At 37.4% G+C, this 11,192-nt stretch overlaps 1 protein-coding gene across 1 annotated transcript; it reads right to left on the bottom strand.

Annotated features, from left to right (window-relative positions):
• On the bottom strand, positions 1-9,596 carry ARHGAP11A (Rho GTPase activating protein 11A). The gene is made up of 10 exons (XM_026051827.1): positions 9,546-9,596; positions 9,136-9,232; positions 8,334-8,584; positions 7,671-7,831; positions 7,421-7,567; positions 5,325-5,492; positions 3,898-4,033; positions 3,428-3,536; positions 2,826-2,973; positions 1-2,414 (listed from the first exon to the last, which is right to left on the bottom strand). Exons 3-10 carry the CDS (start codon positions 8,396-8,398, stop codon positions 841-843), a joined length of 2,508 nt encoding a protein of 835 aa, XP_025907612.1. The 5' UTR covers positions 8,399-8,584; positions 9,136-9,232; positions 9,546-9,596; the 3' UTR covers positions 1-840.
• Between the last annotated feature and the right edge of the window lie 1,596 nt (positions 9,597-11,192).

Below are 11,192 nucleotides of genomic sequence, written 5' to 3' on the forward strand. Positions count from 1 at the left end.
GATGTAAACATTTGCTTGTGCAAATCAACTTTTAAACACAGTATGGCTTTTTACATTTGTCTCCAGCAACATAATCAGCATCTGAAAATCTGCATTCCTGCACCACCTAGTTAGCACTATTCTATTACTCTAAAAATAAGTTAAGACCAGCTTCTCATATCAAGATAAAACATTTTACTACCGACAACTGAAGACACTTCATACACATTAAGGAATGTCAGTTGTCAGAGGAATGTAAGACTTGCTTTTCTCTATTTCACTACACTGCATTTCAGCTACATATTGTCCCATACGTTGTAATGGATTTCTAAAACGCATGCATGGCAAAATATGATTTGTTTATCCTCTCAAAAAGGATATGCTTCCAGCTTACTCCAATAAAAAAATAAAAGTCATGGTCTCAAAAGTAGTAGAGATGGTATGAGGTCTAACTTAAATATCTAGGTAGGGCTAAAAGACACTTACAAAACACAGAATAAGTTTAAACACAGCTATACTCAGCATTAAGATATCTATTTTCAGATATCTGTTGATTTGTGGGGAAAAAGTTAATGATATTTTGTATAAATGCTGCATTTAGATTTAAATTTAAATTTGGTTTGGGGATATGCAGGTTTAAGAAGGTATCCAACAGATCCTTAGCGAATGCTAACATCTGTAAAAGTCATATCCGTTTAAAAAGACAAGCATCTATAAAAAACTTTAAAAAATCAACATAGAACAGACATTGCAACTTGTGCAACCCCATGACTTGTAATTAAAAAAAAAGAACATAAGAATTCACACACACACACAAGAAGTTTAACCATTCTCATTAGCCACTTAGCCCCCTGTTTAATCCTATAAGTCCACTGGTTTCATAGCTGGTAGGAGTTTCACTTTAGATATTGGATTCTTTGGAGAGCCTCTATAACGAATCTTCTCTTTTCCCAGAGGGTTTTTTGTGATGGTGCATTTTTCTGGCACAGCACCTGGAATATTTGTACCTGCATTTACTTTCATGCTAGACTTCACTGCTTCATGATTGGTCACGTCTTCTAAAACAGATTTGGACAGATTAACAGTTATATTCTGTTTGTAGATTCCATCAGTTCTTACAGAAAGATCAGGCTTCTCTAGTGGATTTAACTGTCTGCAACATGATTTGGATGTCAAGTCTAGCTGCTTATGGGATGTAGAAACTTGGTCACTTGCACCTTCATTCCTGAGGGACAAACCTGGGCAACTCTTGGAGGGCTGTTCTGTGCAGGAAGACAGTGCAGAATCATAGCTCAAAGACTTCACAAGAGGCGAGCCAACATCACTGGGCTGGACTAGCCGACCGCTCGCAGCTGGCCTGTTGGCCTCCAATAAGGAATTCATTCTTCTCACCGACTGCCGCACAGGGGTACGCTGAAACTTGAGAGGCGGCTTCGTTTTGCTTGCAGAACTCGGATCGTTTAATGAAAGTTTGTTGAACCACTGTATGTGGTCAGAAACCTTTCCATGATCAGAAACGGCTGCTGTTTTAGTTAAAATTTTATCTGAATTTTCAACCTGCAAGCACTCGTTGCTGAGTTCATTTCCTGATTTATGTAGCTGTGAAATAGGAAGCTGTACTGCTCCAGAAGGTTTAGCAGTAGCTTCTTCTAAATTACAGCATTTTACAGTACAGTTTTCAGCCACTCCGGTGGGTGTTAATTTTATTTCCTCTTTTTCCCCAGAGGAATCTGTTTTGTTCAAGCCATCTTTTAAGGAACTGTTCTGAAAAGTCAACTCGTCTTCACTTGCCGTTCCTTGAGGGACAGTAAGTTCTTTTACACATTTTGTGTCTTGTTTGTGGACCTGAAGTTCAATCTCAATGCAACTTTGGAATCTCTTCTCCAAAACTTTAGATTCATCTTCTCTTGATTCTTGTCTATCAGCAGCATAGGATTGATTAACCTGCTCCATCAACTGTCTGCATTCTGTATTTGCTAAACTTGTTTCAGTCAGCTTTTCTTCCTCCGGACTAAACCCTGTAAGGCACAGGGTTTCACTTAATGTTTCTTCTGTAACATCTAACAAGGAAGACTTTGTATCAGTTATCATATCCTGCAGATTGTTTCCAGATACAGAAAAAGCTTCCTTAACTTTCAGTAACGTTTCTGTAGCCACATTTTCTTCCTCACATAGGAAGAGTTTTAAGCTGTTGTCTTGTTTATTTTCAGTAGTTTCAGGTGAATTCAGATCCACAGTTGATGACTTTCCAGCTACAAAGACAGATTCAGAAGAACCAACTCCAGCTTCCCAGTGTCCTGTCAGACTTCTCTCATTGCTGCTGATCTCCTGAGCATCTGTAACAGCAGGACTATTCCAAGACATTCGATAAACTACTTTATCATGACACTTTGGAGTTAACAAGTTTTCTTCCGACTTGCTTACGTTCTTTGAACCTTAAAAGAAATTTCACAATATTTAAGAATATTGTGATTAGAAAATGGGTAAGGAAATTATTGATGAAAGACAAAATCCTTACTAAAAATAACCTAATCATCTAAGCAGCACTGATTTTAAGGTACTATCATTCCCTTAAGTTTCAGGGATGTGAAAAAGAGTTACAATATCAAAAACTGAAATCATGTATCTTATCTAGATAAAATAGGAAGATAACTACCAAAAATGCAAACATCCTGCAGGCCTGTACTAAGTAACCCTTCCCCAACCCAGGAACCACTGCTATTGTTCCATCAACTCTTGCCCTTCTCACTAGAAACACCTTTAACTTAATTCATCTGACGCCTTCTTGCAGCTCCTTCATTAAATCAAAAACTTTTCCCATTTATTATAACTTGTCACATGTTCACCTTTCTTGGAGAATTTTTCACTGATATATGGGCTGAAGAGTATATCTCTTTTTGCACATTCATCTCTGCTTTCCAAGTCTTGTTGCCCTGCAAGACGCCTCCCAATGTTTTCGGATCTATTACCAACCGCACATCCTGACGCGATATTCTGGAAAGGACCAAAGGCATTATTCTTTAAACTCAGGTTGAGAATCTCATTTGCAAAAGATTTTACATAATAGAGCACCTGGGAAAAATGGTCAGGAAAAGACTAGACAAGTCATAGCCATAGTAGCCTTTCCCTAGCCATCCCTTCATCTTCCATGATCACGCTGTAGACCTAGATAGGGAAGTGCAAATCTGCTGCAGGGCACACTTGCAGCAGCACAAATACACTGGATACATGCATGTGCTCTGCAATACCTGACAGTTTCTGACTTCCTGAGCCCAAGTTGAACAGTAACTGTTAGGAAAGTAAGCCTAGAGCTTCAGTAGCTGGTCCAGCTGTGATCCAAAACCACCAATCTATTATCAAAACTGGTTCTTCTCGCCACTGAAAAGCGGTTCCCAAGTATTAAGCCTGCACTTAAGCAACAAGAATGCTATAGAAGCAGCCTACTTACTATGTCTCTGTTGCTCCTCCCCAAACCAAACTTAAGGCGTAAGGACCTACGAACCATTTCTTTTCGGCTAATCTTTGGAGAAAAGCAACCTGTTTTTCCTGATTCAGCCCTAGAGGGAAAAAGGGAAATGAAGAAGTGACACACAGAGAAAAAAACAAACTAAAAAGCAATACAGTGAAATTGTAAACATCCCGACACCGGTTATTTCCTCTAGTTTGAGATCTGCTATAGTCTTTGTGACAAGCTTTAGTAGGGACAGGAAGGTTTCTTTAAAGCCATTGCACTAAAATCACCTGGTGAAGCTACACTAGAGTCACATTGGGATTTTTTTTTTTTAAGACTAAAAAGTCAGGCTCTTTTAAACACCAAGAAAGATCATTTTTAAAGAATCAGACTTTACACATCATTAGTCCAACTATATAGAATTCTCTTCAATTTATCTTTAGTTTCTGCAAACATAAACAAATTACCTGTACAGTTTACTGCTTGCATGTCTTTTAGTTCTTCTGTTTCCTGTACTGGGCAGATGATTCTCACCAACAGTTGAAGGAGAGAGCGAGTTTTGAGACGATTCAAGAGAAACACAAGGACTTGCATCAAACTGAACTGTAGGAAAAAAAATTACTCATAAGTTTAGATTATAATCAAACTTTTTAAACAAGCACATTCTCTGATAAGTCATTCTTAGCAGTAAAACAGAGAAAAGTTTATACAGAGCAGATTTTGCCTTTTCTTGATGTGACTGGACTCCCATTTTTATTAAATATTAATGTAATAATTTATAGGTGCTCGTAGCATCTATAGAAGCAGTTGGTTGCAAACCAAGAAGATACTTCTGACAAATGTACAAGCATGCTAATGATGTCACTCTTCCAATTAAGTTTCTACTGTCATCAAATCAGTTTTGTAAATTCAAGAACTTCATGAAGAAAATTTAAATACAGTCTTGATATTGTTCACAATATGCAGCATAACCACTCTTATCTAAGATATTTAGCTAGAGCAATTAAAATAGTGATAAATGGAAGAGGTGCTATTCTATTTCTCGACTAAGCAAACAGATGCGTTACTATCATTGTTACAGGATGCCACTGCTTCGATGTATTTACCCCTAAATGCAAGAATCTCATAATGAGCTTGAAGTGATTTCTTTAAGAAAAAATCGGGCAATTTCATACAATTCACATGAGATAGGAAAAGATTTAGGAAGAACCAACACAACCAATCTACAAGTTTTAACTCAGAAATTTTACAGTGGCAGTATAATAAGAAATCAAATAAAATATGATCCGTGCAAGAAGCTGAGAGCTAGAAGCACTGAGAAAATGAGGGGGTATCAGTAATGAGTTCAACAAAAAGAACAGGATAATGCTTTTTCTATAGAAGCCTGAAGTTACTTGACATTCTAGAAGATCCAGATGTGACTGGATTCACAAAAGAACCTTTAAAAGAGTTCTGAAGTAACTGGAATGAAATGTGACCCAAGACCAGTCATTCATGTATTTACAAGAGAGAAGAATGTTGCAGTAGTTAAAATGTTAGAAACAAAGGTAGTCTTGATGGATTTGTTTATAAAGACAAAAATAAAAGCACACACTGGATACAGGGAGGAAGAAGCAAAGGGATTAGAAAAGATCAAAAGACATCCTAACTGCAGAATTGAGAGGGGTAATGAGTGTTCCCAAAATAATTCCCTTTGGGGGAATTTCACACAACATTTTTGGACATGACAGTCACCAATGAACATAAAACCAGAAGAATATTTACTCAGACAGGAAAGCAGTATAAGAAGCACTTAAGGCGGCACAGAAAACTCAAAATATTGTATGTTTAAATCAGAAAAACAAACCCAAAAGTAATCACTTTGAGCAGCACAGAAAAAATAAAGGCACTGTACCTGATGCTGGTGTTGAGCTGCTGTTAAAAATGCTACTTGGTAACAACTCAAAAGCAAAGCTATGCTTAAATGAGCGCCTCTTCTTGCTAGACAAGCCCTGAGAGCAATCCGATGGAAGCTTACGTTTGGTACTGGGAGTAAGAACCACTGGAGTCACCGACGAAAGGACTGCAATTAAGAAAATTATTAAACTTAGATTCAGGTAGAATTCTCCTTTTAAACTGTTATTACAGACTGCCTTTAGGGTCCTGTTCCTCCCTCCCGTGAACAAGTAAAGAGTTCTTGTAAAGTCTTAATTACAGTGCATGCATTTTAAACACAAGGCACAATCAATTTAACTTTTTGGGCTATTTCCCGTATTTCCAAGTTAGCATCCCAGAAAAGATAATCCAAAACTACATACTTGTGCAAGACAATATAACTATTAAGAAAAAGCGCACTAAGGACAATCATCTGCAAGTTTAAGGGACAGAAAAAGCAAAAGAAATTCAGTTTTAGCAAATTCCTTCTCATCAGGTAAAATGCTGTCCTACTGCACTAAAGCTTTAGTGTGCATTAGTTAAAAAGCAAAAGCTTAGTTTCTAACCCTAGAGCTGCTCAGCCCACTGCTGCAGTGATGGCAGCTGCAGAAGCAATAAATGCAGTATCCTCAATAAAAGTGTAGCTATATTCAAAACTGGAAACCAAATCATTTATCTGCAATTCACTGATGAAGTTTCAAACTTTTTTTGAATATAGTCTACAAATCCCAAAGATACTGCATGGTCTCTATTTAGTACGAAGGCACCAATACCTACCACTTCTGTCTTGCTGAGGTGTAGTGGAGGGTGTTCTGTTAGATTTAAATTTATTCAATGCCCCACTAACAAAATCTGAAATGCAAGACACCAAGCAATCATGTTTAAATATTTAAAGTTAGTCTTGCTCTATTTTTAACTAAAATTAACTCTTATTCTTTCAGAAAGAAATAGAGCAATTCAGTCAAAACAGTTGTTTAGATAAAACAACCATTCCATATTCCAGATTTTCTGAGCATACCACTCTCACAATATCAGGAAAAAGATATATATATATGTATATTCCTCAAGAACACAATTCATGCAAAGACGTAAGTCTTTTGTAGGAAGTTTTACTGGTTATTTTAAGCCATATGCCTTCTGATATGCTGCAGGCAAATCAACCTGCTGCTTGGCAACTCCAAGAGAATGCCCCTTCCTCAAAAAGTGGCAAGCACATCACACCAAGATGATACTCTGGCTGAATATGAACCATAATAATGCACTAGTTTCACCAGAGCTTTTTAGAAATTAAAGTTCACAAATCAAATGCAACTCTGTGTTGCAATTCTGTAAAACTGTTTGGAGAAAAAAAAACACAGATCAGTTAAAACTAAGTTCTACTAAACGAGTGTTCCACTTGCATGATTTTATAGAAGTATACCAGTACACATTATTTCAAATCTTAGTAACATCATTTCATACTTATATATGAAAATGGACAAAATTATGTTTTGAAAATAATTAGAAGTGAATGCTCTGGATTTACAAGAACTTTTCCCTTATAGTTCTAAGCTGCATATATGAAAAAGACATGTAAAGTCCACTGTGACTCTCCCCAGACTTTATCTTGTACACTGATTGCAGAATTTTGACAAACTCATACTGCAAGATATTCAAGAGTGTCACGTAACACATTGTTTAGTTTGCACAAGAATAGTGTCCAACTTAGCATCCATCCTCCAGTTCAACACTGCCATTTATATTCTTACTCAAGAATCAACTTACCAAAGTAGGCAATTGTTGAGTATCCAAGTGCTATTTCAAGACTACCTATGTCTACATATAATATACACACACACACACAGAGTCTTAATTTATTTGTGTTCTGCAACAGGATTCAACTTTATATGCCTGGATATCAGCAAAATAGGTGCTTTGGCAGAAAACAGACATGCTGAAATAAAGCCTTAGTTTCATTACACTATAGATTGACATCATTACTTAAGTTTATACAATAACTAAGAAATTTCACAGAAGCTTATTCTGCTAGTTCACCAGTCCATTTTAATTGCTGAAGTTTCCAGCAAACATACCTACCTCCAACACTTCGTTGTCTCCTCCTTTTACATTCGCTAGAAGATTCACTTTCACCATCCTCATGGCCCCCCAGTGCGGGAGTAGACTGAACAGCATCAATACCCAACATTGCAGGAATTTTCTCCGAGATAAATTCTGGTACTTGTCCTGAAATAGTTCAGAAATATTTTTAGAGGTTTTCAAAAAGAGGAAAAAACAGCTGCAGACAAATATGTGTAACAAGACGTTAAAATAAACATTACCATCTTACCAATTTCTTTTGCATGATCAATAAGTGTTTGCACAACAGCAGCTTGCAAGCGAATTTTTTTTTCTGTATTGACTGTCATCTTTTCATTTTCACTTGAGTGCAACAAGTTTGGAGCAAATATCACTGCCAGATTGCTGCTATCCATTCTGTTTTCGTGGCATCTTAACAGGAAAAGAAAGAAAGAAAGAAAGAAAGAAAGAAAAAAGTTTAAAACAAATTATCAGACAAAGAGCAATGCAAAAACTAATAGCCCAAATGCAACTGGAAACAAAACCAAGGGTGACCCTGGAGTCACTCACTTCCATGCTCATACATCAAGATTAACAAGTAGGTTTGTCACACATTCCCAAGTTAGTAACTACATAACTACATTATTGAATGCAACACGTTATAGATCCCCATCTGTTTTAGGTATGCAGATTATCAATCAGGTGATGTTAGCGTCATCAGCTACTCCTTTGCTTTCCAAAGAGGAAACAGAAATACAACTATGAAAGAACAAGAACAAAAAAAGTCTCCAGCATAATCAGATTTTATAAGATTGCATTAATGAAGGAAAAGACTGTGCTTGAATTCTATTACTACTACGGCAAATTAGGAAGTCTGAAGTTAAAAAAGATTCACAGAAAGCATCCAGACAAGCATTCCCTGTACATTACTGACCTTAGGGACACAGTTCTCAGAAAGCTGAAAAAATACCGCAAAGCTTCAATTGTTCTGTCAGCCATTAAACACGAGAGCAGCACAGTGGCAGTTTTCTTCTCACTTCCTAGCTGCTGAGCTTTGAAGAGACCTTCCTGCAGGTAAGTTGGGAGGATGGGTTCTGGTAGCTCTCTAAAGAACTGCTTAAGAAGCCCTGCAACATCACATGGCAACGCAGTCGAGAGGCAGCTTTCACCTTGATCCAGTTTACTCTGAAATTATTCATCAGAAACAGTTTGAAGTCTTCAACACACCAGGTTTCTAGGTTTAGACATATTTAAGTCTAGCCCATATCAGAAGCGACCATCAAACTTTCCCCAATTTTTATTTCAGACTTGTCATGTTTTACCTAACTACAGTACCTACCAAGAGGCACAAATGGGCAGAGATTATTAATTTACAGGTTCTCTCCTGTTCATCTCTGTGGGAGAACACTGCTAAACAAATCTCCAGACATTACAAAGATCTGTACTACCCAGTACATATAACTGCTATCAATTTTGGTTACAAGCATTTTCCTCACAATCCAGAAAATGGAAAAGTTTCCTGGGAGATAAAGCAGGGAAAATTGTTTTCCAGGTTCTGAATGGGATTCCTTCTCTCATTTTTAAAGCAAATAACATTACCACACTACTTCTAGTATTGGAACTCAAATGCTACTCAGAAGAGAGTTCAAAAGCTAAAACATAGAGACAGCCAAGTAAAAATCAGTCTTATGCATATATGCTGCACATACGTATCAAAATAAAACTTTAGAGGCTACCTTCAGTGCTTTTAAGCGAACAAGAGATCCAGACTTCCTGAAGAGTCCTTCAGTATGAATATGTTCTTCTAAATATTCACAGGCATCAACAAGAAAGCTGAAGAAAGAATCACAACATACTTCACACATTCAGAATAAGCTTCACTTTCCTAGAACTATCTTATGATAAACACACACAGAAACACACAGAGGACAGCCTTCCCCAATGACAGTCAGTAAAAGAAACAGAACTGAATGGCAGCTCTGGCCCCAAATCCGCCCCGGTCTAACTTCCTCCTTCAACAGAAACTACTTTGTATCCCCCACAAGTTTCACTAGGCCTAGAATAAGAGTTTTCCATTTCCAACAGAATTCCAGTACCATACAAAGAGCAAAAAAAGTACAGATCCAAATATACAGCATTAATTTACCTTGGAATACTTCCATATTCTGGCACGAGTGACTGCGGTAATGCATGAAAAGATACTCCAAAGATTTTACCCTAAAATATAAAGTTCAGTTATTCAAAGGTTGGAAGTATTATCAACTACATTTTACAGAAATGCACGTAACCCACAAAGCAAAAGCTGAAGGATAATTAAGACAAAAAAATGCAGTCTTTCAGATAGGAAAAGCATAAGGCATTGTCAAAGGGACACTATCTTCTTTAAATATCTGAGCCTATACTGACTCTAGTTAAAATTAACAGCCTGGATTACTGGGAAAGAATAGAAAGGTTTTTTGCAGTTTGCTTTGCATATTTTATTTTACAAGGAGTCAGTTTTACTACAAGGCCACAAGATGAGTAAGGATATTTACAGACTGTTCTGAAATCTAACTTTCCAAAATGTCAAAAATCCATTTTTCTTAAAAGGTAAACCCAATCAATATCATACATTTGATTAACAACTCAAAAAGCAACAACTTCTTCCAACTGATGCATGAAGAATTGTTTTAGAGAGGATTAAACAAAAACCCAAAAAAACACCACGAAACAACAACAAGAAGAAAGTCTAAGGAAGTGCTCTAAATACAAATTAGAAGTGTGAGAGTTTAAGAAATAACTCTGCCACACTATAGCAAGGAAAAAGAGTCTGCCTGTGACTTATCAGGAAACAAGGAGTTTCTTCAGACACTTGTTCCATAGTTAGCTGGCAGGCAGTTTTATAAGCATCCAGAATTTGCATTCCAAGTTTGTATTTTTATTATTGGAGAAGAGTGCAAACTTGCAGTCATTAACACCTGAAATTCAAAGTGCTGATCACTTGGAAAAACTAGTTAATCAGTAACCACCCCTTGTTAGGCTCCCTTTGGCCTAATCCAGCCTAGAGAAAACAAGCACAACAGGATTTATAGAGAACAGGAAGCTTCTCTTGGCTCATTCCAGGTTGCCACCAAAGACGCAAAGAAAAGAACAACTTCAAGATACAATGTTTCTATGTACAAGATGATGCTTCCTGCTTCCAGTAACCTGAAACTCAATACCTAAAATTCATACTTAGTCCAAGCCCGGTAAATTAACAGAACATAAGTCACGGTTTATTTTGATCATTTTGGAAAAAAAAATAGTGTCCATTCTTTTACAACAGAAGTAGAACCCCAACGCTATTTTCAACTGTTTCCCGTTTCAGCTGGTGAGAAACAATTCCCTGCTCAGTTGTTTCCCGCAGTTACATTTGGTGTAAATCACAGCACTATCACCGGTCCCTTTTGTTGTGATGCACTCACAGTCCTCGCAGCTTCTCCACCCTCCTCCTGCCCCGGGCTAGGTCCATGCGCTTGCCGGAGGGGAGGAAAGTCACTCCAACCTTTTGTTTTCTCCTCTTCACAACTCAAGCCAGGGCACGTACTTGTGCAACTCTTTTAGCTTATGTTGGGCAAGGGTTACTTAGGGAATGTTGTAATATCTCAGCAATGGAGATGGTCTGACAAAGGTCTATGCTGTACCATTGCACAGAGATCTCTGTGTGGGACTTAACTGTGGCTCCTTCCGTGCTTTATAAATTAAATTCTGCCAGGAGACCACAGGGCTTTGAACAGACTTCACTGAAGCACAAGCTGCCATTATGGTACTTGGA

Source organism: Nothoprocta perdicaria, unplaced genomic scaffold (assembly GCF_003342845.1).
Source record: "Nothoprocta perdicaria isolate Ctin4 unplaced genomic scaffold, notPer1 scaffold_8, whole genome shotgun sequence".
Lineage (NCBI taxonomy): Eukaryota > Metazoa > Chordata > Aves > Tinamiformes > Tinamidae > Nothoprocta > Nothoprocta perdicaria.

What these genes read in the sequence shown, in the direction of transcription:
- ARHGAP11A (XM_026051827.1), bottom strand. Translation starts at nt 8,398, where the DNA reads ATGGCTGACAGAACAATTGAAGCTTTGCGGTATTTTTTCAGCTTTCTG. An exon ending in TGATCATGCAAAAGAAATTG is followed by an intron (nt 7,568 to 7,670) that starts GTAAGATGGTAA and finishes GAACTATTTCAG; the next exon opens with GACAAGTACCAGAATTTATC. An exon ending in GCAAGCAGTAAACTGTACAG is followed by an intron (nt 3,537 to 3,897) that starts GTAATTTGTTTA and finishes TTTTCCCTCTAG; the next exon opens with GGCTGAATCAGGAAAAACAG.